Source organism: Cordyceps fumosorosea, assembly GCF_001636725.1.
Source record: "Cordyceps fumosorosea ARSEF 2679 chromosome Unknown scaffold_5, whole genome shotgun sequence".
Classification (NCBI taxonomy): Eukaryota; Fungi; Ascomycota; class Sordariomycetes; order Hypocreales; family Cordycipitaceae; genus Cordyceps; species Cordyceps fumosorosea.
The window spans coordinates 950,473-975,904 of NW_017387305.1; the positions used below are offsets into that span (position 1 = coordinate 950,473).

Consider the following 25,432-nt stretch of genomic DNA (forward strand, 5'->3'; position numbering starts at 1 on the left):
GCGAAATCACTGATCTATTGATTCCAACTACGATTCTTGACATACACAGACACAATGGCACCTATCTGGAGAGTAGCCATGGGCTGCGATGTAAGTATCCTTGACTTCTCCCCTTGCCACCCACTGACAACTCCTCTCTCAGGAAGCCGGCGTCAGCTACAAAAACGCCATCAAGCGCGACTTCGAGGCGGACAGCCGCGTGAGCGAGGTCATCGACGTGGGCTCGGGCGAGCCCAGTGACAAGACGGCGTACCCGACGCGGGCGGCGGCCGCGGCGCGGCTGGTGGCTGAGGGCAAGGCGGACCGGGCGCTGCTCGTGTGCGGCACCGGCCTGGGCGTGGCCATCACGGCCAACAAGATCAAGGGCATCCGCGCCGTCACCGCCCACGATAGCTTCAGCGTCGAGCGCAGCGTGCTGAGCAACAACGCGCAGGTGCTGTGCATGGGTGAGCGCGTCGTCGGCCTCGAGCTGGCGCGGCGCCTCGCGGGCGAGTGGCTGGGCTACGAGTTCGACCCCAACAGCGCGAGCGCCAAGAAAGTGGCCGAGATTGACCAGCTTGAGGGTTGATGAACGGAACACGCTGAGATGCGTTCCATCTTTCCCAGGATAGAAGATTGATTCATATAGAAGGCTCTCCATAATGAAGAACTTGGGCCTAAGTTGACCTGCTTGCTACTTCTCGCACAAACCCGTCGTGATGCCAATCGATGATTTGAGCACCACATCAAACAGTTTGCCCTAGATTGCCACCATCGCACTTACCACAAAAAGGCGTTCTAGAATTCAAGAACCACAGATGTGAGCGTGGCAATGCATCCGTCACCAGTTGTTAAGCCCGGAATGCCCAAAGCGGCAACACCCAGCGGAGACCTGTGGGTGCTGTAAATCGGCGCATGCAGTCCGCTGTAAACCCGTGGCCGAGGAGGACGGCGCTGAATGCTATCACTGAAGCGAGAGCTCACTCAAGAAGGGTCAAGTAAAAGACACACTTGCATGAAAAAGAAAATTTAGCAAAACAAAATGTTGTAAGATTTTCTTGATTCAATCTATTAATTTTAACAGTGTCGAAATCTAGAACTATCTGACTCTTTTTGCCACTTCTTCACCCCCAAACCCCACTGTAGCTCATGGCCTGGCAGGGTTCAACAGCGCCCAATGCCGCTGAGACCCAGAGGGTGTGGTTGTAGCTTCAGCTGTTAGGGCCATCACCAAGCCCCAAGTCGTGAGCTCTCGATCAACACCGATTCCCATTTCATCTTGCCCTTATTCTTTGCTTCCTCTCTTTCATACCTTGCTCCTAATCTTTCTCTTTCAACGCAAGCACAATCGTTGTTGAGCTGTCCTGCAGTATTCCAGCAGCCACTATCCTCCCACCCATCCTCCCACCCATCCTCCCACCCGCCATCTCGACTCCCTCACCATGACAGCACCGACGCCTCCCGGCCGCCGCCGCCTCGTCGGCCTCTCCTCCAAGATGTACTTCTCCCTCGACCAGACCCGCGACTACACCGCCGACCTCCTCACGCGCCTCGCCGCCCTCCCGCCCTCCGACCTCTCCAGCATCGACATCTTCATCCTGCCCGACTTCCTGACCGTGCCCTCGACCGCCGCGCAAGTCCGTGCCTCCTCCTCCCCCGTGTGGGTCGGCGCGCAGGACTGCCACTGGGAGGACCGCGGCGCCTTCACCGGAGAGGTGAGCCCTGCCGCGCTGGCCGCCGCTGGCGCGCGCATCGTCGCCGTCGGACACGCCGAGCGCCGCCGGCTCTTCGCCGAGGACGACGCTGTGACGGCGCGCAAGGCTGGACGACGCGGAGCTGGTGCTCGCGTACGAGCCGGTCTGGGCGATCGGCGCCGCACAGCCGGCCGGCGACGCGCACGTGCTCGCCGTGGTGGCCGGTCTGCGCGCGCTGGACTGCGTACAGGGGAGGAGCGGCACGACGCGGATCGTGTACGGTGGGAGTGCCGGGCCAGGGCTGTTTGAGCGCCTCAAGACCGGGCTCGACGGGTTGTTCCTCGGCCGCTTCGCGCACGACCCGGAGCGCTTTGTTCAGACTGTCAAGGAAGTGGCCGAGGCCGAGGTTTAGAATCTCGTCAAATAGTTCCGCTCCATTTAGAGCTGTGGGAATTTCTATTCGCCATCCTCGTGCCTCAGTCAGCACCGACGGTATCACTAACCGCTGGAACTTGACCTGGCGGAACTTGAACTGGCACCACCTAAATCATGCTTTCACTTCAAATAGGAAAGCCGTCAGATCCCATTTAATTTTGCACGGGCACTCTATAGCAGTTGGTCGTGAGAGCTATTATTGTTCAAGTAGGCACAGTGTACTTCATACATGGATGGGCCACAATTATGAGGGGTTATTATAGACACATGAGCTCAAATAAGTATGAGTCGATATGACTCAGTTGCCGACTTGGAGTTTGCAGTGAATAAATGCTTTTTCAATGGTAAAATTGCAGCCGGCCAGCGCTAGCAACGGCGCCGCAATCGGCCCCAGAATCTCGGCTGGTCGGACTACAGCTTGATCTCGACATCTCGATACTGCTTCCATCACTGTCATGTATCATCCTAGAGCACCAATGAACAAAAGGCCTCCATAATCTCACTTATTAGACAAAAAAAGCCCCCATCCTACCCACTCCCACAAGCTCATTTAGCAATTGATTGGCAATGAAATCACTCCCTTGCCCGCCTCTAAGCGCAATTGCCGTGTCCGGAGTGGAGCGGCGAGCGGCTTGGCCCCTCCTAAAACCCCTCATCGGAGGGGTTGCTTGTTTCTTTCTTGGGCTTGTCATCGACTTGATAGGGTGGCAAGTGTGGTGGTCCAATAGAGAGAGTTGTTGGGAAAAAGAGGAGTAATGATATAAAAAGGCCGCATGGCTGCCATTTCTGTTGCTTCTAATCCCTCCTTCCTTCACACACATCCATCAGTAACAAGACTGACAGCAACTTGCAACCTATTCAATAAGTTCGTCTGCATCTCGGCGGCTGGCAGGTAAATCCACAGGTAAAGCAACGGATAGCTAACTTCTTCCACACGACACACAGACAAACCCTTTTGGTATTTCATACCCCCAATCCGGGACAATGGCCTTCATCATGGTGGCCTCTCGGTGGTATTATATCCAGACATGAGCGATCTTTCTTTCCTCTGCAGGTAAAGTGTTGCAGCATGAGCCGGTGCCTGCTCGTCTCTTGTCCTGCTCCCACTACCGCCATCCGCGGCACTATGGAGCAGATCCGGAGGCGGGCGTGGCTGAGATTATACGGCCTTGACTTGATCTGGATAATACCAGCGAAAGGATCATGCCTCACCCTTAGTCCCCCCATCTGTTGCAGGACATCATCATCCTAACAGTCACAGGTAACCACCCAACAAACGTCAACATGAGCCCTCCCGCCGCCATCTCGCCTCCACAGTACGCCGCCGTGCCCGTGTCCAAGGCTGGTACTAACGGCCACGCCGTTCCCGTGCCCTCTGGCTTCCCCGACACCAGCAGGCTGACCATCGACGACATGCTCGGACAGTGGGACAAGTTCACCTTTGCCCCCATCCGCGAGTCGCAGGTCTCGCGCGCCATGACCCGCCGCTACTTCCAGGACCTCGACTCCTACGCCGAGTCGGACATCGTCATCATCGGCGCCGGCTCCTGCGGCCTGTCCGCCGCCTACGTGCTCGGCAAGAAGCGTCCCGACCTGCGCATCGCCATCATCGAGGCGTCCGTCAGCCCCGGCGGCGGCGCCTGGCTCGGCGGCCAGCTCTTCTCCGCCATGGTCATGCGCAAGCCCGCCGACGCCTTCCTGCGCGAGGTCGGCGTCCCCTACGAGGACGAGGGCGCCTACGTCGTCGTCCGCCACGCCGCCCTCTTCACCTCGACCGTCATGTCCAAGGTGCTGCAGATGCCCAACATCAAGCTCTTCAACGCCACGTGCGTCGAGGACCTCATCACCCGCGCCGCCCGCGACGGCGACGACCCGGCCAACGTCCGCATCGCTGGCGTCGTCACCAACTGGACGCTCGTCTCCATGCACCACGACGACCAGTCCTGCATGGACCCCAACACCATCAACGCGCCCCTCATCATCTCCACCACCGGCCACGATGGGCCCATGGGCGCCTTCTGCGTCAAGCGCCTGGTTAGCATGCAGCGCATCGAGAAGCTCGGCGGCATGCGCGGTCTCGACATGAACACGGCCGAGGACGCCATCGTCAAGGGCACCCGCGAGATCGTCCCGGGCCTCATCGTCGGCGGCATGGAGCTCTCCGAGGTCGACGGCGCCAACCGCATGGGTACGTGGCTTCCTTCATTAAGTTGCCTGTCTGCTTTAGCGTCAACTAACAACACATCACAGGTCCTACCTTTGGTGCCATGGCCCTCTCCGGTCTCAAGGCCGCGGAGGAGGCCCTCAAGGTCTTTGACATCCGCAAGAAGGAAAACGAGATCTAAATAAACGTAGCCAGCCAGGCAGAAACACGGCACAGAGCGAAGACGAGACACGAGATTGCGCTCCTCATCGTACTTTTGCATTTCACTGTCGCTATCTACTGAGTCGTTGACCTTGGTCAAGAATAAAATCAATTTGTGGATCGTCAAAACCATGCTGCATCTTTTTCTTATTGTGGCCGTTTTGCTTCGTAAGTTGTAGTGGTATCCTAAAAATATATACATGTATACATGTCGTAAGCTGTGCGCCTGCTTTGCCGGTCACCAGCTCATGGTGACCATGTGCACCGGCCAGCGCCGAATCACATCACCCAAATCCTTGAACAGGGCCTTGATGCCGTCCTCGCGCATAAAGTCCTGCTTGATGTTGGGCGTGGCGTGCTCGTGGCAGAGGCCAATGTCGTCGACGCCGCAGTCGCAGCCGGCGGCGGCGATGCGGTCGTCCCAGACGAGCGACCCGTACGGCACGAGCGCGCCGCGCTCAAATTTGGACCCGAGCACGGTCGTGTCGAAGTAGCCTATGTCCGACGGCCACTCGCCGCCCGTGACGAGCACCGTGGCCGTCTGCAGCCGGTGGCGGTCGGAGCACACGATCGGCGGCGGTACCAGGCGCGGTGCGAACGGTACCGTGCCAAACGTTGCGGCCAGTGTGCACTCCTGGTCCACCTTGGACGTTGCGTTGACGTCGCGGATGATGTCCTGCGCGAGGATGATGACCGTCTCAAACTGCGCCATAAACTCCTCTTTGGAGATCTGCCGGTCCTGGACAAAGTCGAGGTGCAGGTCGACCTGGCCCTTGACGCACCACAGGCGGATCGTGAGCGGGCAATCCTTGGCGCCCGCAGGGACCTTGTGGTGCCCGATGGGGAGGCGGTTGATGGTCAGCTCGCGCGGGGGCAGGCTGGCGGCCTCTTCCTCGGTGGCGGGCGGCTCGGTGGCCTGCTCCATAAAGTTCATCTCAAAGTACTTCATCATGGCGGTGAGGTAGTCGGCCGTCGAGCGGGCGCTCTCGGACAGCCGCGGGTTCGTCGCGCGGCGGGCAAAGTTCCACTGGCGCGTCAGCTTGAGCCCGTAGAGGGAGTGGATGAGCGCGTCGCGGTTCTCGAGCTGCATGAGGCAGAAGCAGCTGAGCACGATGCAGGCCGTCAGCACCGCCTCCTGGTCGGTGCCCGTCATGTCCTGCTTGCCCGATAGCTTGACGAGCTGCGCGATGGACTTGCTGTACTGGCCGAGCGCGAACTTGAAGTGGTTCTGGCGCGTCTGGTGCGCCACGGCCGTCTTGTCGTGGATGGTCTCGCGCAGCTGCATCGCGGAGAGCGCGAGCGAGGCGTGCCAGAGCACGGGCTGCGCCTGTGCGAGCTGCGGCAGGTTGATCTTCCAAAAGGCCGTGTCCGTCTTGCCGGCCACCTGCTTGACGGTCAGGCTGTAGAAGCGGAAGAAGGCCTCCTTCTCGGTACGGCTGGAGCCGCCGTAGATGGGGCCCGAGGCGTGCGCGGGCTGGTCGAGAAGCCTCATAAGCTGTTCCGTCGACATGCTGGGTGGTGATCCCGCGGCGGCTGCTGCAGGGGCGTCATAGCCGTCACATGCACGACCAGTCGCGATGCCTGGAGACAGTCAGGTAAGCTTCGCATGAATCGACTGGGTTGGGTTTGGGATACGTACATTTCTTGCAGGATGGTCTCGCTTCGTCGCATTTCACTCGCCGGATACTATGGGGAAGAGATGAGCATCCCGGAACGATATCATCATCAACCCGTTTGCAAGGGCAAAGGAGCATGCGGGTGGACGGACCGACAAGTCTTGCACCCAGTTTTGGTCTTGGGTGCCCACTTCCTTAAGCGTTGAACTGTCGTCGGATCCTCTTGGACAAAGACGATGCTCGCCGCGGATGGCTTTCCGGGCGATTTCATCTCGGCAGCATGCACGGCTCAACCATATAACTACCGGTGCTAATCGTCTGAGGAGGGGGCTCGTTTGACGGTAGTGTGCGGGGGGGCGGGCTGCTCAATGAGCGCGATTGACGGGTATGGATACTAATGAGTTCAGACGCCTAGGGCGTTTGTCAGATCAAGATCAGACACGTCGCTCATTCAATGAAGTAGCCAGGAGAGAGCGCCACCCGCAAACCTCGCCATCTCACGACTTCGTCATCTCACTCCCTCCCGCGCCGCCTCCTTGGGGGCTAGACAGTGCGTGTTTGGAAGGTTAACGCTGCACGTGACTCTGTCAGCATGGAAAATGGAAAATGCGACGTGGGGTGTCAGCCTCTCCTGGTTGGTGAAGCTGAACAACCAAATCACACTAAAATTTATGATTAAATTGTTTGGAGATTTCAGGGTGCAGAGTGCGTCGTATTTTCTCTAGAAGATGGAGTGGTTGTTATCAACTCCATCCACAGACCCCGTTTTGGCTCGCCGAGTTGCTCATACCCGGACTCCGAAGAATATGGTGGAGTTGACTGGCTTGCGGGCGCTGTGTCACTGCAAGCCGATTCCGACAAGGCTGCGAATTCAGCGGCGAGTGAAGACGGAAAATTGTGCTGCAATAAAAGTTTATTTCAGGAGAGAAAACAGAATTCAGGAAAGAAGATACAAAATCAAAACAAGTGAAAATTTCCAAGCCGCAAATGGCCAATGATTCATGTCTATCGTCATGTCGTGTCGTGGTATCTCTGTCTAAAATGCCATCCGCCCAAAACGCTGGCCGTCTCTTACTTGTTGATAATATACGCTGCGGAAGAGAAGTATGTTAGCAAAAGCGAACATGAACGTACGCCTTGGCAAATAAAAGTTCTCACCTAACCTGGCTTCCATTGTGTTCCACTTGTCCTTCTCCGAGGCCAGCTTCGCCGGCTTAGGATGCTTGGACTTGGTTTGTGCTGACTTCTTGGTGGTAGACTGGTAGGCAGTTGGGTCGACGAGGGTGACTTCAGAAGAGGTCGACCCCAGGTTCACCGTCTTGGACTTTTTGTTGAAGAGTGGCATGGTGTATGTATCCGTACTGTAAGTGTTGTTTCTTGGGGAGCTTGTGTGAATGCTGTCTCCGTATTGGTAGACTTGACTTTGAAGATGTTTCTCGATTCAATGAATTGAATCGAATGGATCGGCTTGGTTGAGTTATGAATAATTTTACTTCACTTTGAGAAAGACATCGCCTTATATATATTCGTCCGCATCACTGTATCTTCGGCCATCGGCATGCCAGTCCACGCGCCCTTCGGCGACAGCTTTGTTAATCACGGAATCAATCTAAGACTCACTCGGCGATCGTTATCCCCATACAGGTCTCGGCCTGGGACTCAAACCGGATACTTTCCGTATCGAGTCACCGTGCAAAACATCGACGTGATCAGTCAGACCAAGCCTGATTAATGTCTCGGCTTCGGCTTCGGAGTGGGCGGGGGGGTTTGCCTGCCTGCCCAATCCCATCCCAGGCCACCCCCCATGCCGCCCAATGAAGGGGCTCGGCTTCGGGGCCTCAGCTGAGGCAACGCGGAGCTCGGCGCGGCTCTGGTATCAGCTGTGCTGTGAACGGTGACGGAAACGATGCAAAATGCACGATCGATATTTCTAATCCCATGCGATCTCGGAGCACGCAAGAGCCAAGGCTTGTGATAATTACCAAGCGTGACGCCTTCTGCTAGTAGTTGCTGTCAAACTGACCTATCAAGGTTGACAGTATCGGAGATGGCCTTAGCGCCGACCCTGCATAGGATTCACCAATTTGAAGCAAAAGACTGGAGTATAGGGCATGCAAACCATATACCATCAGAATCATTTACAAATTTTCCTACATATGTGATTACTGCATAATCTGCGAGTATTTTTAAACGCAGACTTGTGCGTCCAACTCGGGTCGACAATCTACCAGCACCCATCGCTGCGTCACGAAGCCACACTCACTAGAGCCGGGTCTGTTCCGGGTTGGTAATCAGGAGCCGAAGAAACACGTACAGAAGCAGAGATTCCAAACGCGCAAGCCTCTTCAAATATCTTCCACGTGTTTACAATTCACTCTCCTACGAGAGAGACTTATCTCTTTGTGCTTTCAGCCTGCCCGACAACCTGATTGCCCCTTTGTCGCAAGCCCATCAGCTATCGACTGTACGATGCATCAACGGGCTCAGCCACGACTATCTATATTTCCACATCGAAGAAGAAAACAATCAACATGAGAACAAGCAATGCACATTTACTCCAATCCAATAAACTCTGTGATAGGAGACGCCCGGCACCAGATATAGCCGTGACAGTGGTTGAGGAGTTGCCCCAGCATGGGAAATTGCAAGTGTGACCTTTGAAATAATAAAGAAGCCCAAATCAACCAGTTGCTCCTTTGCAACTCCGTTTATCGATTGGCCTTTTGTCGGTCCGTCCAACGGTCATGCTATTATTACTTTCTAGTGCGGGGAATACTCCGTACTTATTGGCAGCTACTGCTTAAAAATTCTGTCGCCGCTGTTGAATGCTGCAACGATGCAAGGGCTGTGTCATGGCCCCTCCGAATTAATGAATATATCAGCCAACCTTGGCATATTCTCAAGGTTCTCCTATGCAAACGTTGCTTTTTTTCTTTAATTATTTGCTTGAATCTGTTTTTCATATTGTCAAGTAGTTAGCAAGACGAAGAACCAAGCACCAATGTTGAAAGTCATGGCCTCTTCGCCAAGACTCTCTCTTATGCGCCACCTTCTCAGCTTCTGTCAAAAGACAAGGTAACAAGTGCCAACATGGTTACAAGTGGAACTGTCAGACCAATCTTGACGAGCAATCCCAGATCCCAGCCAATCCAGATGTCAGCTTGCCAACGACCCCTAGTGCGCAGCGCCCACACGGCCGTCCACCGTCGCAAGCCAATGATAGGGCAGGTGGGGGGGATTAACTTGCGAGCCCCCTTCATTAATCGACAACTTTAGCACGCTTTTACTTCGGTCCAACTTCAACATACGAGCCATCGTGTCGTGATAAGACTGCTACGCCCTACTACAAAAGAAAACCACTCGTCCAGGTTGGGCCGTGTGCGCAGCATCGTAGCCCAGAGGTGCATGGATGGCTCGGAACCCCAGCCACTCTCAGCACTAATCGGCGTGGTCTGTCCTGGAATTCAGCCTTCTGCACTGCGGAAGGAAGAAAAGCTCCTCGCCCAAGCTCCAGCTGGCAACACCCCGAGTTTGCCTCTCGAAGTGTCACACAAGGCGAAAGATTGGCGGCTTCGGAAGCTGATGAATCCGAAGCATGTCAGCCATGTCGTCAACCGACTCCCCCGAGGGGATACCATCCCGCCCTCGTCGCCTCACAGAGCGACTGTCTGCACTCATGGCTGCTGCTGAGCTACCGTCGGTATCGCAATGGATTGTAGGTCTTCTTTCTTAGAGACCAGCTATGCTCGACTTGCTGACTCCATCATTTTCAGAACGATGACGTCCGACCTGTGGAGAAGGAAAGGAGGACATGGAACCTGAGGTCATTTCACGATCTTTGTATGAATGCCGCAAAATCGACAGGGTTCTCTCGCCAGCTGTGACTAATTTGTTCTCTGTCAGGGCTTGTCATCAACTGCAACACGACAACCTTCATAACTGGAAGTGCACTCATTCCACTCGGCCTTTCCTGGTGGCAAGCCGTCATTTGTATGTCGTCGTTGCCGTTGGCTTTGTGCGACCAGATGCTAACCAAACAGGCATCGTCGTCGGGAATTTGATTGCTTTGGCTGCGATTCTTGCCAGTTCCACAGCAGGGTCCCGATATCACAGTGAGCAGTTTCGGAGTCTGGCGTCTGAATGCATGTCGATGCTAACGTCGATGAAGTCGGGTTTCCTGTCATTAGTCGATCAGTTTGGGGCATGTGGGGATCTCAGTTCACCATCTGGAACCGCATATTCCTTTCTATTGGTATGTCGAGCTTTCCCTTGTGTGATTCTCTTCCTCTTTGCTAACTCGAATGCAACAGTTTGGTCAGTGTCTGCTTTCATGCCGAACGCTCGCTTGAAACTCACTAACCTCGCCGTAGGTATGCCTCTCAGTCATGGACTGGAGGACAGTGCTTCCATTTGATTGTCCTGGCCTTGGACCCCAAAGTCGACCAACACATTCCCAATACCATGCCGCGACGGGCGCACTTGACGACGGCCCGCTTCATGTCATACGTAATTTTCTGCGTTATCAGCCTCCCGTTCATATGGAGTCGACCTCATAGGCTGCAGTGGTTTTTGAACAGCACATCACTCGTTGCGCTCGTCTTTTACATCGCCCTTTTGATCTGGGCCCTCGCCACCATGGGGCCAAGCGGATTCGGAAGCACGATTACAGAGGACAAACCAAACCCCCCTAGCGGCCCTAATAGCACCGCGTGGGTCATGGTCTCTGGTATCGTCGCCACTGTCGGTTCGATTGCGGCCGGAATTCTGAACCAGAGCGATTATACACGCCTGGCTCGCAAGCCGCGAGATGCAAAATGGGGCCAAATCATTGCATACCCAATTTATAGTATTGGCACTTCCATCATCGGCATCTTGGTGGTAGCAGCCACGCAGGACCGTCTTGGCAAGGAGCACTGGTTTCTCCCAGGTCTCTTGGCGAGGGTTGTCCGCAAATATCCAACGCCAGGCGCTCGTGCTGGTGTCTTTTTTTCGGGCTTGGCATTGACGTTCTCTCAGCTGGGAAGCAACGTTCTCGGCAACGCGCTGGCAGGAGGCATTGACTTGTCGGCCGTCTTCCCGCGATACATCAATATTCGCCGCGGTGCCTATATCACAGCGATCATAAGCCCCATTGTGAATCCATGGCGCATGGTAGACACGGCAAGCATTTTCATCTCGGTCATGTCTGCGTATGGCGTGTTTCTGGCACCCATGACAGGAATTATGGTCGCGAGCTATTTTGTCGTTCACCGACAGAAGCTGGATGTTGACGACCTGTTCCGGGGCGACCCATCGAGCAAATACTGGTACAGCCATGGAGTGAACTGGAGAGCTCCGATTTCTGTAAGTATTGTATCAGCCTTGACCATGTGAAGAGCGGCAACTAATGTGACATGCGACAGTGGGCACTCGGTGTCGGTCCATGTTTGCCAGGCTTTGTAGCCTCGGTCAACAGCTCAGTCAACGTGCCGGATAGCATTCGAGAGCTGTACATGACAAACTATCTCTATGGGTTCTTCTCGAGCGGCCTTGTGTTCGTGGCCCTACACATGGTGTTCCCAGTGCGGGCGGTAGATGAGTTTGTCAAGAATGAAATGACGGCTGCGGAGGTGCAACGCTACTTTGGCGAGCGTTGGGATGTCAGCTTAGCGGAGTCGGGGCGAATGGCAATGGCGAAATTCGAGGATGAGGAGAAACAGGCGGAAGACAGCAGGTCAGACCGTCGAGGAGCAGAGCCAGTCATGGTACCGGATGCCAGTGAGAGGCGAAGACGCTCTAGGGAGGTCGAGGGACGGAGTGTATAAAAATGGAAGTGCAAAGTCTTCCGACAGAGTTCGAAAGACATATCAGCGGTATCTGATCATTCGAAGTAGTGCGTCAGGCCGACTGTGAGTAGAGCTGCGTTTGGGTTGGGTGTGAAGGCAAAAGTTGGAGGTGTCGGGCCTTCCTGGGGTGACCTGAAGTATCCGCCGCATCGGATCGTTTAGTTTGTAATAACACGGACGTTTTATTTATCATAACAGCTTGAAGGAGCGTGGGTATCATGGCTGTAGTGGAGATGGCATTGTGACAAATGGGAAGCAATGTTGGCTCACCTTTGTGTGGCCTCGTCGGCCAACTCTTGGAGGCGCTGATTGCCGTACCCACAAGGGGTCGGCACGAGGCGTCCATGGTCGGATGGTTATCAGTGACGATGCTGCGGATGATCAAGCGGTAGGTTGATATGGTTCAACTTTCTTTGGGTTTCTTTAAGCTCGTACTTCTTTTTCTGTACGATGTACGGCGGCTGTTCGATTTTGGCGTCGAAACGGTTGCAAACGGGCGCATTCGACCCCCTTCCTGGTCATACCTATGTAGTACATAGGTACCTACATATGTAGTTATGTATGTATGTAGGTATCCATCAGGTGCAAACAGGGGATGAGCTTTTTACAGCAGGCCTTCCCGCTACAGCCGCTGCCGGCTTGGTCGATGACAAAGCAAACCCCGGTTAGAAAATATTGCTACAAGCTCCAGTTGATGCTGGTATTTCTTAGCATGAAATACATAAGCATTTAATGACCAACTTCCCGCAGTAAATCGTCTTATCGCCAAGATGATGATGCCCATGCTAAATTTAGTACCTAAGCCAAGTCAGCCGATAAACAGCCTCACTAACCATAAAGCTAGTTAATCCATACTAATAAGGCACCAAGGTACATAAGATCGTTAGTGCGCTCATGGCCAAAGCTCACACACTTATCAATGTACCTGTCAGAAAGCCCACTTTCCTTGTTACCTGCTGCCGCCGCCGGCGCCGCCGCCCCTCCAGGTCCAGCCTCCACTCTCATCCTTCGGCCAACTTTTTTTTTCCTCCCCTCAACGTCGCATCTTAGCCTCCTTCTCGCTCGGTCGCCTCATCTGCACCACGCTTTATTCATTCTTGGCCGAACTCTTGTTGGCCGATCGCCGTTTCTTGCCCTGATTATCCCAGCTGCGCTCGTCCGGGGGTTCCCACCCGTGTCCCCCGTGGCACGCTCTTGTTTCGGCTGCAAACCATCCGAACATGCACAGTCCTCCCGCCGAAACCCCCGAGGCTGCGCCGGCGGCCGATGCAGCCTCAGCTACTACCATAGCCCGCCGCCGCAAGTTTACTATCCAGAGTAGCTTTGGCCAAGCTCGCGAGCGTCGGAGTCGCAAGAATCGTCCCTGCGATGCATGCCGCCGCCGTAAGACGGCATGCGTCATCACCGACCAGCCGCCATGTAAGTCCTCTTGCTGCCCACCCATTTTCACCGTGTCACCTTGAAAACTGTAGCGTGGCGATTATTTCCTTGCTCTCATGGCCGAGCCCGATCTAACTTCCTCATGCAGGCCGATTTTGTGAGACACGAGGCATCCCTTGTCTGTCTTCTGGCACACTAGCAGATAAGGACACTTCTGCTACCGCAGACGGTGATCACCCCTCGCCAGATGCCGCATCACCTCATTCACTCTCCGTCTCATCTCCTGCCGACTCGATCCGGCATGCTCGCCCAGATCTTTTCGCCAACGGCGCCTCGCGTCCGCCCGTCACGTCGTGGCCCACGCCCTCTCACGACAGCCCCAGCTCTTCTCATCACGCCTTTTCTCCAGCCAACATACCCTCACATCAAACTACAGCCCGAACACCACTTCAAAGCAGTCCTCGTTCTTCCTCACATACGACACTCCCTCCGGCGTTCACTGACAAGGACCGCACCGGCGCAGTAACCCTCCCCACTCCCGCCACTATCGCTACCTTTACCAAAGGCCACACCGAGGGCATGGGCATCTGGCCTACGAATGGACCAGGTCGCATTCATACACTAGAAGATAATGTCAACAAGACTGCCAACTATATGGGTCCCGCTGCGGAACAAGATACCCACGTTCTGGACTCGTTCCGTTACATGCTTGTCAGCGAGATCGACGAGATTGACGCTGATTACCTGCAGGTGTACCCAGGCAGCTCACGACCAAATGACCCGCCAGTTCATTTTCTACTTTTGGAAAATGAAGTGCCCGAGTACACCAATCGTCCCAAACGAGAGGCATCCTTAGCCATCGAATCAAGAGTCTATCCGTATGGACCCAATCTCGTTCGTTTATACTTCAAATACGTTCATCCTGTGTACCCTGTTGTATCCAAGGTTCGCTTCCTACGTCTCTACAATTCTGCAAAGGAGAAGATTCCTGCATCACTCCGTGGTGCCGTTTACGCCTTGGCAACTGTGTTCTGGAACAGGGACCCATCCCTCAAAGGTCCTTGTCCCTGGGAGCAACACGAGCTGCATTCACATGCGCAGAGCTCTCTGCGCTGTGAACTCGAGAACCCGAACCTTTCCAACCTTCAAGCATCCCTGCTCTTGATTCACATGGCCCCGCCTTGGACCGATACCGTGGAGACACCAAGCATCTGGATCCTCGCAGCTCAAGCGGTCTCCAACGCACAGATGAACGGCCTCCACCAAGATCCAGCAGATTGGAGTATAGAGCCATGGGAGAAGAAACTCCGCAAGAAGCTGTGGTGGGCTATTTATATGACCGATTGCTGGACTTCTGTCTGTCATGGCAATCCCCCTCATATATATCGTGAATCCTTCAACACAACTCCGCCTGATATCGAAGACATTCGTTTTGATGAAGATGTTCCTGAAGATCTGAAACACATGGTTGATCCAGATTCATCGGTCTTCCAAGTAGCTGTTGGCCAACGATTCTTGGAAATGGTTCGCCTAACCAGAATTGTACGCGAGATAATCGATTGCAGCTTGTGAGTTGGTCCCCGTCTACGAAAAAGCTTTACACCCGGCTGACGAACCAAATAGTCTTGTGAATCCGAATGCGAGATATGCACATGGCCCTGACCATGTCCTTCACACACTAGCAGCACAGAAAGAAAAACTCCGCGAGTGGCCTTCTTTACTCCCTCAATGCTTGTCAACGAGACGAGTCAACTCAGCGCCTGCTGTCCATAATAATTGTATGCTTTTCCTTTCGCTCCAAGTTGTGCGCATATAACTCAGACTAATGCGTTGCCAAGGCCCTCTACATCTAATGTACCATGCCGCCAAAGTGTTACTGTTCCGAGCCATCTTATCTCCCGCCACAAAGGAAGCGAGGGCCAATCCTAATTCAAGCTTACGCCGAAACTTCCACGAAGCAGTTTATGAGATGCAAACCTTCGCGACATTTATGGATGAAGTTACAGAGGGGGATCTACAAGGCTTCTGGGGCCGTTGTAAGTCGCTTCCGTTAAATCTTTGCACATATATGATGCTAACATTTGCCAGTGGGACGGTCTCAGCTTATTTTGTGCGGAAATTTCATGATACACCTATTCATCGTGGCCTCCGGCCCTGACGACATCAAAGTTGCTCACCATGTCCTTCTGAGCTTCCACCAGTCTCTACAACACTTGGCAGCCACCCAATACTACGTCGGAAAGCTACTTCTCCGGCCTGTGGCCGTGCGTGTGGACTCCTTCTTTTCACAAGCCAGCGAGATTATCAGGCGCGGTGGCCATGGATATTGGCAGCTGGACTCTCTCAGAATCATCAAAGACGGCACCCTTTAACCTAGCGCAGGAGTCATACGGAAGCAACATTGTACCATATATTATTCGGGCTTACAGCACCGAGTGTACCAGTAACAGCAGATGCGAGTCATTGACAAGTGGCATGTCAGGAGGAATCTACGATCCCACCACTTTGGGTCAACGAGAGTGCGACATGGAACCGGATTTATTCCAGGTAGCCGGAGAATCAGTATTCATTTCCTAGTGGCATATTTTCAATGTCATCTTTTTTTCTCGAAACTTTATGAGACACTCCTGACAAGCCACGGCTCTCTACCTCTCCGCCACATGGTGTTTATTTACCGTGGATTATAGCAGCTGTATTTTTTCGGAAGTAAGCTGCATCGCATAGGCCAAGAAGAATAACGGGCTATGGCGAGATAGATTGGTGAAAGTTCCAAAGTTGCATCCCCAGAGACCATAGAGGATAGAAAATCCGACGATCTATAAGTGAACCCTAGAATGAATGCATACTAGCGAGACTGAAAATAGATATAGTATTTCTTCTGGAATTTCTGGAGTATTATTTGTGCTTAGCGGTAGGGCCTGAGTGAGTGGCGTATTATTAAGAGTGTATAAGCAGCCTACTTCACACACTAACTTGCTTAGCAATATAGTTTGCATGGCTTGACCAAGGCCATCTAAAACCTTGCACAAAAGAGCTCCACATAGATCTGTGTTACAATGTCGTTCCTCATACGTCCCGTGTCAAACCCGGGCATGTCGGCTCCTCGCCTCCGCGGACTCACATCACCAGCCGCCCGGATCGCCCTTCGCCACCTTGGCACTTTAAGTACTGGAGTCGCTGCCCGCAGACCGTATTTGCTAAATTCTCCTTCTTTACATTCCCCATCCTCACAGCAAGTAACCATGGCGTCAAGCGCGGCGGACAAGTCGCCATCCTCCGACGCCGCAGTCTCTGTCACCCAGTCCCCGGACGCGGAACCGAAGCCGGCACCCAAATTATCGGACCACGACTTTAAAATCTACAACCAACTGGCCGTCCGCATGGACTATTTCGTAAGTCCCTGCCCTCCATTCTACTCCCATGCCTCCCTCTCACTAACACCCCAAAAAAGCACGAAAACTTCCGCCGCACCTGGAACCTCCTCTGGACGTACGCCACCACCGGCAAGCGCCAGGGCGGCCTCTCCCTCGCGCAGCTCGTCCGCGCGGGCCTCGAGTTCGGCGAGCACCTGACGCTGCATCACGGCATCGAGGAGCGGCACATGTTCCCGGTGCTGGCGCGGCGCATGCCCGCGTTCGACCGGCGGCGCGGCGAGCTGGTCAAGCAGCACGCGGCCATCCACGCGGGGCTCGAGGGGCTGCAGGCGTACCTGGAGGCGACGCGGCGCGGGGACGAGGTGCTGGAGGCCGGCGCGCTGAAGGAGAGGATGGAGTCGTGGGGAACGGTGCTGTGGGAGCACCTGGACGAGGAGGTGCGGACACTGGGGGCGGAGAACATGGCCAAGTACTGGACGAAGGAGGAGGTGATGACGATGCGGTGGTGATGGCGGCTGGGTTGTTGATACGCGAGTTTGAAGTGTGATTTTTGCATACACAAACTCCACATCGATATGAATGGTTTCATAATGTATAGATTATAGCTTCAATTTTGGCAGGATACATACAACAGGCGTTGATTCCTAAGCCTTGTCACAGGCTGGTAAAGATTAACAAGAAATCTTTGTGCGAAGAAATGGAAGAAAAAGAAAGTAGTATCCAAGACCCAGATTCCCCGTAAATCCAGATACTGTTTTGCAACGTCACCAGTCGTCCCCGCAACATGCACCCGCAGCTGCACGTCGCCACATATGCAAATCTCTATATATAGTCATGCCCCTTCATCTCTCCTCTCATCACCCCTTTCCCCCATCTCACGCCGTGCTGCGCCAGAGATCCCGCATGCCGCCCGTCGCCGGGTACAGCGCGAACAGCGCGACCAGGAAGTCCGGCATCAGCCCGCCCGGCGTGCCCCAATGCATCGTGAGCGGCGCCCACGCCGCGTTCCTGTAGAACGCCTTGCGCCAGCCCTCCTGCCACCGCCTCTCCTCCGCCGTCTTGACCACGCCGCCGGCCGCGGACAGCTTGCGCCCGCGCTCCACCAGGTGCCTCGCCACCTCCATCGCCACGTACGCGCCCCAAAAGCGCACGCTGAGTAGGGCCAGCTTGCCCTGGTTCAGCGGCTTAATCGGCAGAATCTTCTTGCTGCCGAGGTACGCCGCGTTCTCGCACGCCTGGAAGGCGACCAGGCACAGCATCTGCGCCCACGCGACCAGCCCGTCAAACGTCTTTTCCGCTGCCTCATCACTCAGCGGGTCATTGCTGCTCTTCCTGCCGCGAGCGGCAAAGGTCTTGGCCACCAACCCCTTGAGGGCCGAGTACAGGCCGAGCAGGCCCCAGAGGCGGCCCATGGTGCGCATCTCCGAGATCATGCCCGAGTAGGCGAGCAGGCGCTGGGCGAGGTCCAGCACGGCGCGGATGGCCGGGGGCGTGGCGGCGGCCGAGTCGAGCACCACGGTGGTGGCGGGCGGCAGCGAGAAGAGCGCGGCGACGAGCTGCCGCGCCGAGGACCGGAGCGCCGCGTGGCCACCAATGTCCAGCGCGTTGCCGGCGAGCCGCGTCGCATAGCAGGCGAACATGAGCACCGTGTCGGCGCCGGCGCGCGTCTGCATGCATCGCTGGAGGTGCGCGAGGAAGTCGTCAGCGCGGGCCAGCGCGGAGAGTCGGCGGGGGGCGGGGGGCGACGATGTAGGAGCTGCGGCGGTGGTGGTGGTGGCGGCGGCTTTTTCGCTGGGTTCGCTCGAGGGCAGGACGGCGACGGGCTCGACGGGCTCGACGAGAGCGAGCGCTTCGCTGGCTGGTTCGGACATGGTCGCTTGTTTGTGGGTTTGTGGTTGATGGAAGGAGAAGGAAAAGCTGTCTTGGTCGACGAGAGGAGAGCGGGCGGCGTTATTCGGCGTACAAACGGAGTCTGTGACGTCCCGCAATTGGTGAATATCGGTAGGACAAGAAGAAGAAGACAAAAAAAAGGAAAAATATTGTATCAGGATGGAACCCGTGATATTGAGGATAAAACAATACGAAGAAGGAAAAAGAAAAGAAGGAGAGAAGACGAGACAGGCGCCACACCCTGGTCTGCGGTTGTGAGCTGAGCAAACAAAAAGCCACTGAATATGAATGGCCGAGCGAAGCCTCGGCAGAAACTACTTAGTTGAGCTTGTATTCATTGGGATTGAATATCCGTACAGATTATTAGTTAGAACTCGGCACTAACAAAAACGACGCCGCCATCGGGCCTCCCCACACCGCTCTATATTAACAAGTGTTCGGATTCGACGGATGCCGCCGATTGACGGGCTCAACAACTCTTGGAGCCCTGGACATCTAATGCATTTCTCTCAAATGCGGCTAGGTATCGTGCCTGCCCGCCTTCTTTTGCTAGAGCACAACTTTCTGGCCGCCCAGGTGTCCCGACTTATTTCCTCCTAGTCCCTCCCCCACGGTTGTCTGCTAAAAGTCCGACCCTTGTTAGTGACAATGTGACAATGTCCAACGGCTTTTCGCATTAACGCTTACCTGAGCGGCATCATCCGCTCTACCACAAATACACAGTCTTGTTGGCGGGCAATGTCCTAAAGTCACAAAGAAAACTATGTTTTACATAGCCTCTCCTTTTTTTTCTTTTTTTTTTAAAAAAAAAGTAATAATAATAATCAAGCTTCCCTACAGCAATGCTACCTCATCTACATTAGCCGTCACGACATGGTCATAAAGCGCCGCCGACGGCTTCATCATCTTCACATGGCCGACGACTATGCACCGTCACAAGCTTTATCCTCGACGGGATAACATGTCGCCCCCAAAGACCCTCCGAAAAGAAAACAAACCTTGAATTTCAAAATTTCTCGAAGCAGTCCATCCCCTCCCCGATCCATCGCCTATATGCGCAGCACCCTCCTGATAAAGCCCTTCCATCTCGTCCTCCCGCCCTCGTTTTCCCCTTCTATCCATGAAAAGTCGTGCTAAACAAGTTAATACGCTCTCCGACCAGAGATCACCCCCCCTCTTCCCCTCTACATCCCCATAACTTTCCCCCCTCCCCTTTAACTTACATGCTCGTACACCACCGTGCCGACCGAAGCCCCTGAGTCCCGACAGTGCCGGCACGCGCCCCTCCGCTGCTCCGTCCTCTCCAGCCGCGCCAGCCCCGGGTTGTGCGTCGCCGCCGCGCACCGCCCCAGCGGCCACGGCCTCGCCGCGTAGCGTCGGTACAGCCGTTTCACCGTCCAGTGCGGCGGCGCCCGGCGGCAGCTGCCGTGGACGATCTCCGCCTCGACGTACTCGCACATCGGGGCGGGGTGTGTGTCCGTTCTCCCCCGCCGCGTTGGTCGTAATCGGTAAAAAAAAAAAAAAAATGGCTAGACGCGGGGATATGGGGCCTTGAGGAGCTTAGTTTCCCTCGAAAGTTTGCCGTCGAGGTTCGTGGGGGACGATGATTGCTGAGAGGAGGAGCGAGGCATCGGGGGGGGGGGGTTTTGTTTGACGCGCGGGTGCACACACGGCACAACTCGACAACCTTCCGGCGGCCATTTATTTGTAATTGCGTGGAAGACGGGTGGTGCAAAACGGAGGGCAGAAAGGCGACCAAGTGGTATTGAAGCCGGTACGGGATATGACTGTGATTCATAATGTTGCCTGACATTTCCTCTCACGAGTCTCCCCGCCAACAACCGCAGTAGAGGTTGCATCGCCGGCTCCCTGTACGCGACGAAAGAGGAGGAGCGGCAAGTTCAACCCATCGACGTAGCACAATCATTGTCAAACTCCATCAAGGTCATCCATGTATACAAACTCCCGTTGTACCATGTGTCTAGCCAAAGTATGAGCACCTTTACTTAACCCTTTGCCTATCATGAACCGTCTATTGGTATCCTAAAACCCTGTCTGCTATCCAGAATGTTATATAATACATGATTTCTATCTTCATTTCCGGTAAAAAGCAAAGGCAACATGGTATCGCCCATCCTTGTTTTTTTAATGCGTGGCCGAACCCGCTTCTATGACCAGTCAGTCTCCCCACCGAAACACCTCTAAATGCAACAATCATAACTAACAAGGAAAACACAACAATATCATAGCACCCACAACACCCCACAGACAATATCTACAGACTGCTCCTCAATCAGCGCCTTCTCTTCTTGGAAGCTTGCGCAGGCGCCGCGGCCGGTGCCTCCATCGCCTCTCGCTTCTTGGTCTGCTTTCGGAGACGAGGCGGCGGCGGCGGATCGGCGTGTAAGTGGCCGAGCTCGTCCAGCGCCATGGAATTCTCCCACCGCAGGCATCGATAGCTCGGCGGCTCCGGCGTCTTCTCCCGAATACGTGAGCTACTGCGCTTCAACGTCGAATCCTCTTTACGCGCCTCCTCCTCCGTCGAGTTCGTCAGATACTGTTGGCGCTTGTCCATGTGCTCCGCAATCTTGTCCTTGAACAAGAGCAGCTCCTTTCGAAGTCGCAGCTCGTTGAACCCTCGCGGGTCCAGCCACCGGATCAGCTTATCCAGGCTTTCGGCATCGGCGATGTAGCCCCACTGTTGAGAACTCTCCATGCTCGTACCGCCTTCCTCCTTATTCTTACGTTCGCGAATCGTCATCTTGAACTTGGCCTTGTACTCGTTTTCGAGGTGCGCTGGTACATCTATGTAGCCCTCGCGTTCCATCTGGTCGGGTCCTTGAATCCATAGGCGTCCGTTGGCGTATCCGGCTCCAGCTGTCGAGCTAGTAGGCAAACCCCCGTAGGGCATGCCATTGCGTTCGAACCAGTAGTATCGGTTCCAGAATCGATCTCTGCCGAGAACTCGTGTCCGTGGGCAGTCGGCTTCGCGAAGATCATTCTCAATGGTCGCAATTTCGTCTTCACACTTCTTAATTAGGTCCTCCTTCTTTTGGATTTCCTTGAGCAACTTGGTAAATTGCTTCGATTGGTGAGACGCTTTGGCGGCTTCCTTTTGCGCCTTTTCCCTGGCCTTGCGGGCTGCCTCCTCTTCCTCACGCTTCTTACGCTTATCGACAACCTGGCGACCATGGCGCTTCTTGTGTGGCTTCTCGTCGTTGCTGGGGTCTGCCTCTTCGTCACCTTCCTTTTCAGTGACGGTGTCATCAGCTCCGTTCATGCTGACATCACCATTCTCGTGAGGTTCCTTGGGCTCTTCCTCGGGGGGCGTGTTGTCCGGCAGCAGAATCTTGCGCTGTTCGTTGAGTTGACGAAGGTCCTCAACAGTTTGCTTGCGCTGGCGCTGCCACTCGACCCTATCTTTGCGATACTTGGTCATGGTTTCGTTGCAGTCCTCCATGAAGGCACGCACAGCCTTCGTCTCCATGGTCAACATGCAGAGAATCTGCAAAATCTGTACCCGCGTGTTTATGTCGAGCTCGGCGTACTTTTGGCGTGCGGCCTCTTGGGTAGGGTCCGTATCGTGAGGGATGATTCGCAAGAGTAAATCTTCATACAACTGCTGATTCCTCTCGCCCTTGGACAGCTGGTGTAGTAGACCGACGACGATGCGCTCCCAACCGCCATTGGTAAAGTCTCGTTGACGAAGGTGTTCTACCCAATTGAATTCCTTCATCATCTCCTCGGCGCGCGTCTTGGATTCAATTTCAGCCTTCATTGTCTCTTCCTCGGCCGCAGCGGCTTCTGCGGCAATTCGTTCGGCTTCTTGCTTTGCCAAGCTACTGCGCGTAGCTCGTTTAACGGGTTTCTCATCCGGCTCTTCCTCTTCCTCCTCTTCGTCTTCTTCCTCGTCGCCCACTTCCGCTTCTCCATCTTCGTCCTCGCTGTCGTCATCTTCGATCTCCGGTAATGGAATGCGAACTCGGCCACCATCTTGCTCCGAGTCCACAAGAATTTTTAGAACTGAACAGTGGATTTCGTCAAATAGCTGAACAGGAGTGCGTTCGGAAGCCATGGATATGGCCTCAACAAAGTCGTCAAAGGTGAAAGAGTCGAGCTTGAAGATCTCGCAGTACACGTTGAGGGTATCCCAAGTCTCCAGTAGAGGACCGACAGACTTCATTTCGACATCTTCTCCGAGCGGGTCGTCGCTGCACTCATCCACAGGCGCATCCTTGCACATGAACTTAATAGCTGGTCGGTTCGTCTCGGGGTTGGGCTCGAGTTGCAAGTCTTCGATGGGGTATTTTGGTGGTGGAGGCGGTTGAGGAGAGGGCTCCTTTTTGATAGTCGGCTCCGCACTAGTACCATTGACGATTCCAGCAGGCCATTTGAGTCCCTTTCCTGGAGGAGGTTTGGGTTTAATGGTCTTAGCGGGTTTGAGCTCGGGTAGCCGTGCTGGTTGGGATGCTGCGTGGCCGTTGATCTCGGATGAGCGCTTCTGGGCCTGGAGCTGCTTGCGCTCCTGCAGCTTTGTATCGTAACGCAGATGCGGGGGTATTCTGGTGTCGATGTGGTACTGCGCAGCGTAGTCTTGCTTGACAAGCCATGGGGCACCAGTCCAAGCTTCGCGCATGACCGTCTTCTTGAGGAAAGCCCGCAGCATGGCCTTTGTGAATGCACCCCGGTCGCGTGAGATGCTATCTTCCGTGACAATGAGTTCAATTTCGCTGCCGCGAGCATCGACGAGATATCTTGTTGAGGGCTTTGTGCGCGTACCGTCGGCAAGCAAGCGCTCGCCAAAGGTTGTCTTGTCGCGGACGAGGCCATGGGTTCGCTCGCCAGTTCCGGTAATAATAGCGACTTCTTCGCCGGGATAGTAGTCTTGTTTAAATTCGTCGAAAAGGGAATCGACGAGATTGTCGAGCCGTGAAACGATTTGAAATTGGACTCTGCGGAGAATGGGGCCTTTGAGGGCTTCGGGGAAGGATTCATCGACTTCACGTGCGCCAGCGAGCTAGAGAGCAGTCAGAAACAGGCAGGTCCCTGATTTATGTTTTTGTGAAAAACAAACCTCGCTCTCATGTGCTTCGAAGAAGGTGAGGCCGGAATGGCCCGTTATTTGATCATTGAATCGAGGCTGCGGAGGTTAGCGTTGGGTCAGGCATAGTGTTAGATTGCGCGCCGTACCTGTTTGTAGAACTCCATCCTGGAACGGTGTAAGCAGGACTCAATAACTAGACGACGGCGTGTTTTCGCTTACCTATCTAGATACTCATCATAGTCGGCAAATATTTCTCCCGTCTGGGGAATGTGCCAGACCTGCGTCGCGTCAGTTGTCGCACAGAGACATGCATGTGTGACGATGGAATCAAGGAATACCTCTACATCCTCGTCGTCGATCTGTTGGGGGGGAAGGAACTTGACAGGTTTGCGCTTGAACAAGACCTGGGGAAGGCAGGTTAGTCAGGACGATGCCCGGCGCGTAGTGCGACACGTTCACGGGGAGGCGGCATGGATAGGGTCGTGACCAAGATGCGTACCATCGTGTTGAGGGCCGCAACAACGGCCTAGTCGCGCTTATACGTATGCGCTAAGCAGGCGGCGAGTTGCACGTTGCTGAGAGCGACAATGAGCCTTGTTGTTGAAGAGCGCGTCTTTGTGGAAGCGGATCGACTACCGTCTCCAAGTACCGTGTGTGGAGGGGGGCGGCCGTTGCAGAATTGGGGACGCGCCGAGGACAAGTTGGCGATGGGTCGTCGGCGGATGGCGCGCGCGGTCTCTGTCGGCGAGCCGGCCAAAAGAGTCAAGAGTAAAAGGAGGTGCCGTGGCAGGATAGCATTCGCTGTAGCTGCGGCGTTTTAGATTGTGCAGAAACGAGAAGAGACGGGAGTTGAAAAGGTCAGAGGTGGGGACCCTTTTTTCTGGCTGTCGTGGTGGTTGTTGTCGTCGGGGTCTGTCGGGGGGGGGCGAGCTGGTGGAGTTTGGTTGGTCTTTCCTGTCACAGTGGTGACCTCACTTACACGATGAAGGAGATGACGGGATGAGGGAAATTGACGATAATGCCGGATGATGATAATGGCGATGGCGGTGGTGGTGGTGATGATGAGGAGGAGGAGGAGGAGAGAAAGAGGAAAGAGAAGTAGAGAAAGGATGACGAAAATAATAGAAAACAAAAATACAACGGACGGGTACGGAAGTCGTCGCTTTAATTTTCGGGGCTGGCAGGTGGTGGGCGGCGCGTACCTCTATGTAGGTAGTCAGGCAAACGAGGTCGCGTGAAGAGCAGGTACCTCGCAGGCGGAATACAGTGGTTGGGGTACTTGTGTCTCCGTAAATTGGATTTGACGAGTGACAGAGCTGCCTCGCCAGGAAGGGCAACCTTGCACTAAAGTTGTGGGGGCCGAAGCTTTCAGGTACCCAGAGGGTGTACCTCCGTTGCAGGTTGCGTCTTGGGAGTGATTTATCTTGGCATCCACGAGAAGTTTGGTCATTTAAAAATCGAAGACAGGCCAATTTTGTGCTCTTGTTAATTTTTAAGTTTTGTTCTCCACGCTTTAGCTGTCTAATTTGTCGTCATCTCGTTCTCTTCCTTCCTCCTCTGTCGCCCTCCCTCCCCCCAGCTACAAAAAAGGTACTTCCAAGCCCGGCCCACCCGGCTGCGCCGGGGCCAGCCCCGTTCTTCTTTGCGCCTCTCACTGCCCGTTGCACCACCTCCAACACCGACTCGCCGTGATATTACCTTCTTACACCACAACCCGCGCCCCTTTCATGCTCGTATTTGTGCTCGTTGGGCTCCTAAACTCATGAGGAATTGAATCAGCTATCTTATAATGATTTTAGCCCCGCGATGCACCTCCTGGATCCGCTCCAA

General features: G+C 54.7%; 10 protein-coding genes across 10 annotated transcripts; 6 read left to right on the forward strand and 4 right to left on the reverse strand.

Moving 5' to 3' along the window:
• Positions 1-54: 54 nt before the first annotated feature.
• ISF_03006 (Ribose 5-phosphate isomerase) lies at positions 55-568 on the forward strand (the record flags this gene model as incomplete). Its single annotated transcript, XM_018846612.1, has 2 exons — positions 55-90; positions 143-568. The coding sequence occupies 2 exons, from the start codon at positions 55-57 to the stop codon at positions 566-568; spliced, it is 462 nt and encodes a 153-aa protein (XP_018706340.1).
• Positions 569-1,421: 853 nt separating this feature from the next.
• Positions 1,422-2,085, forward strand: ISF_03007 (triosephosphate isomerase 2; the record flags this gene model as incomplete). The annotated part of the gene is made up of 2 exons (XM_018846613.1): positions 1,422-1,784; positions 1,816-2,085. 2 exons carry the CDS (start codon positions 1,422-1,424, stop codon positions 2,083-2,085), a joined length of 633 nt encoding a protein of 210 aa, XP_018706341.1.
• Positions 2,086-3,392: 1,307 nt separating this feature from the next.
• ISF_03008 (thiazole biosynthetic enzyme) lies at positions 3,393-4,453 on the forward strand (the record flags this gene model as incomplete). The annotated part of the gene is made up of 2 exons (XM_018846614.1): positions 3,393-4,296; positions 4,359-4,453. The coding sequence occupies 2 exons, from the start codon at positions 3,393-3,395 to the stop codon at positions 4,451-4,453; spliced, it is 999 nt and encodes a 332-aa protein (XP_018706342.1).
• A 258-nt stretch (positions 4,454-4,711) lies between these two features.
• Positions 4,712-5,983, reverse strand: ISF_03009 (hypothetical protein; the record flags this gene model as incomplete). Its single annotated transcript, XM_018846615.1, has 1 exon — positions 4,712-5,983. One exon carries the CDS (start codon positions 5,981-5,983, stop codon positions 4,712-4,714), a length of 1,272 nt encoding a protein of 423 aa, XP_018706343.1.
• A 1,177-nt stretch (positions 5,984-7,160) lies between these two features.
• Positions 7,161-7,434, reverse strand: ISF_03010 (hypothetical protein; the record flags this gene model as incomplete). The annotated part of the gene is made up of 2 exons (XM_018846616.1): positions 7,161-7,180; positions 7,224-7,434. 2 exons carry the CDS (start codon positions 7,432-7,434, stop codon positions 7,161-7,163), a joined length of 231 nt encoding a protein of 76 aa, XP_018706344.1.
• A 2,259-nt stretch (positions 7,435-9,693) lies between these two features.
• On the forward strand, positions 9,694-11,893 carry ISF_03011 (NCS1 nucleoside transporter family protein; the record flags this gene model as incomplete). The annotated part of the gene is made up of 8 exons (XM_018846617.1): positions 9,694-9,804; positions 9,863-9,929; positions 9,993-10,079; positions 10,130-10,201; positions 10,258-10,341; positions 10,400-10,409; positions 10,460-11,432; positions 11,492-11,893. 8 exons carry the CDS (start codon positions 9,694-9,696, stop codon positions 11,891-11,893), a joined length of 1,806 nt encoding a protein of 601 aa, XP_018706345.1.
• A 1,241-nt stretch (positions 11,894-13,134) lies between these two features.
• Positions 13,135-15,666, forward strand: ISF_03012 (nitrogen regulatory protein OTam; the record flags this gene model as incomplete). Its single annotated transcript, XM_018846618.1, has 5 exons — positions 13,135-13,333; positions 13,443-14,862; positions 14,918-15,072; positions 15,133-15,330; positions 15,383-15,666. The coding sequence occupies 5 exons, from the start codon at positions 13,135-13,137 to the stop codon at positions 15,664-15,666; spliced, it is 2,256 nt and encodes a 751-aa protein (XP_018706346.1).
• An 870-nt stretch (positions 15,667-16,536) lies between these two features.
• On the forward strand, positions 16,537-17,177 carry ISF_03013 (hypothetical protein; the record flags this gene model as incomplete). The annotated part of the gene is made up of 2 exons (XM_018846619.1): positions 16,537-16,686; positions 16,746-17,177. The coding sequence occupies 2 exons, from the start codon at positions 16,537-16,539 to the stop codon at positions 17,175-17,177; spliced, it is 582 nt and encodes a 193-aa protein (XP_018706347.1).
• Positions 17,178-17,543: 366 nt separating this feature from the next.
• On the reverse strand, positions 17,544-18,539 carry ISF_03014 (hypothetical protein; the record flags this gene model as incomplete). The annotated part of the gene is made up of 1 exon (XM_018846620.1): positions 17,544-18,539. The coding sequence occupies one exon, from the start codon at positions 18,537-18,539 to the stop codon at positions 17,544-17,546; it is 996 nt and encodes a 331-aa protein (XP_018706348.1).
• Positions 18,540-20,851: 2,312 nt separating this feature from the next.
• ISF_03015 (chromatin assembly and remodeling factor) lies at positions 20,852-24,104 on the reverse strand (the record flags this gene model as incomplete). Its single annotated transcript, XM_018846621.1, has 6 exons — positions 20,852-23,575; positions 23,633-23,698; positions 23,749-23,767; positions 23,822-23,880; positions 23,941-24,006; positions 24,102-24,104. The coding sequence occupies 6 exons, from the start codon at positions 24,102-24,104 to the stop codon at positions 20,852-20,854; spliced, it is 2,937 nt and encodes a 978-aa protein (XP_018706349.1).
• Positions 24,105-25,432: the final 1,328 nt, after the last annotated feature.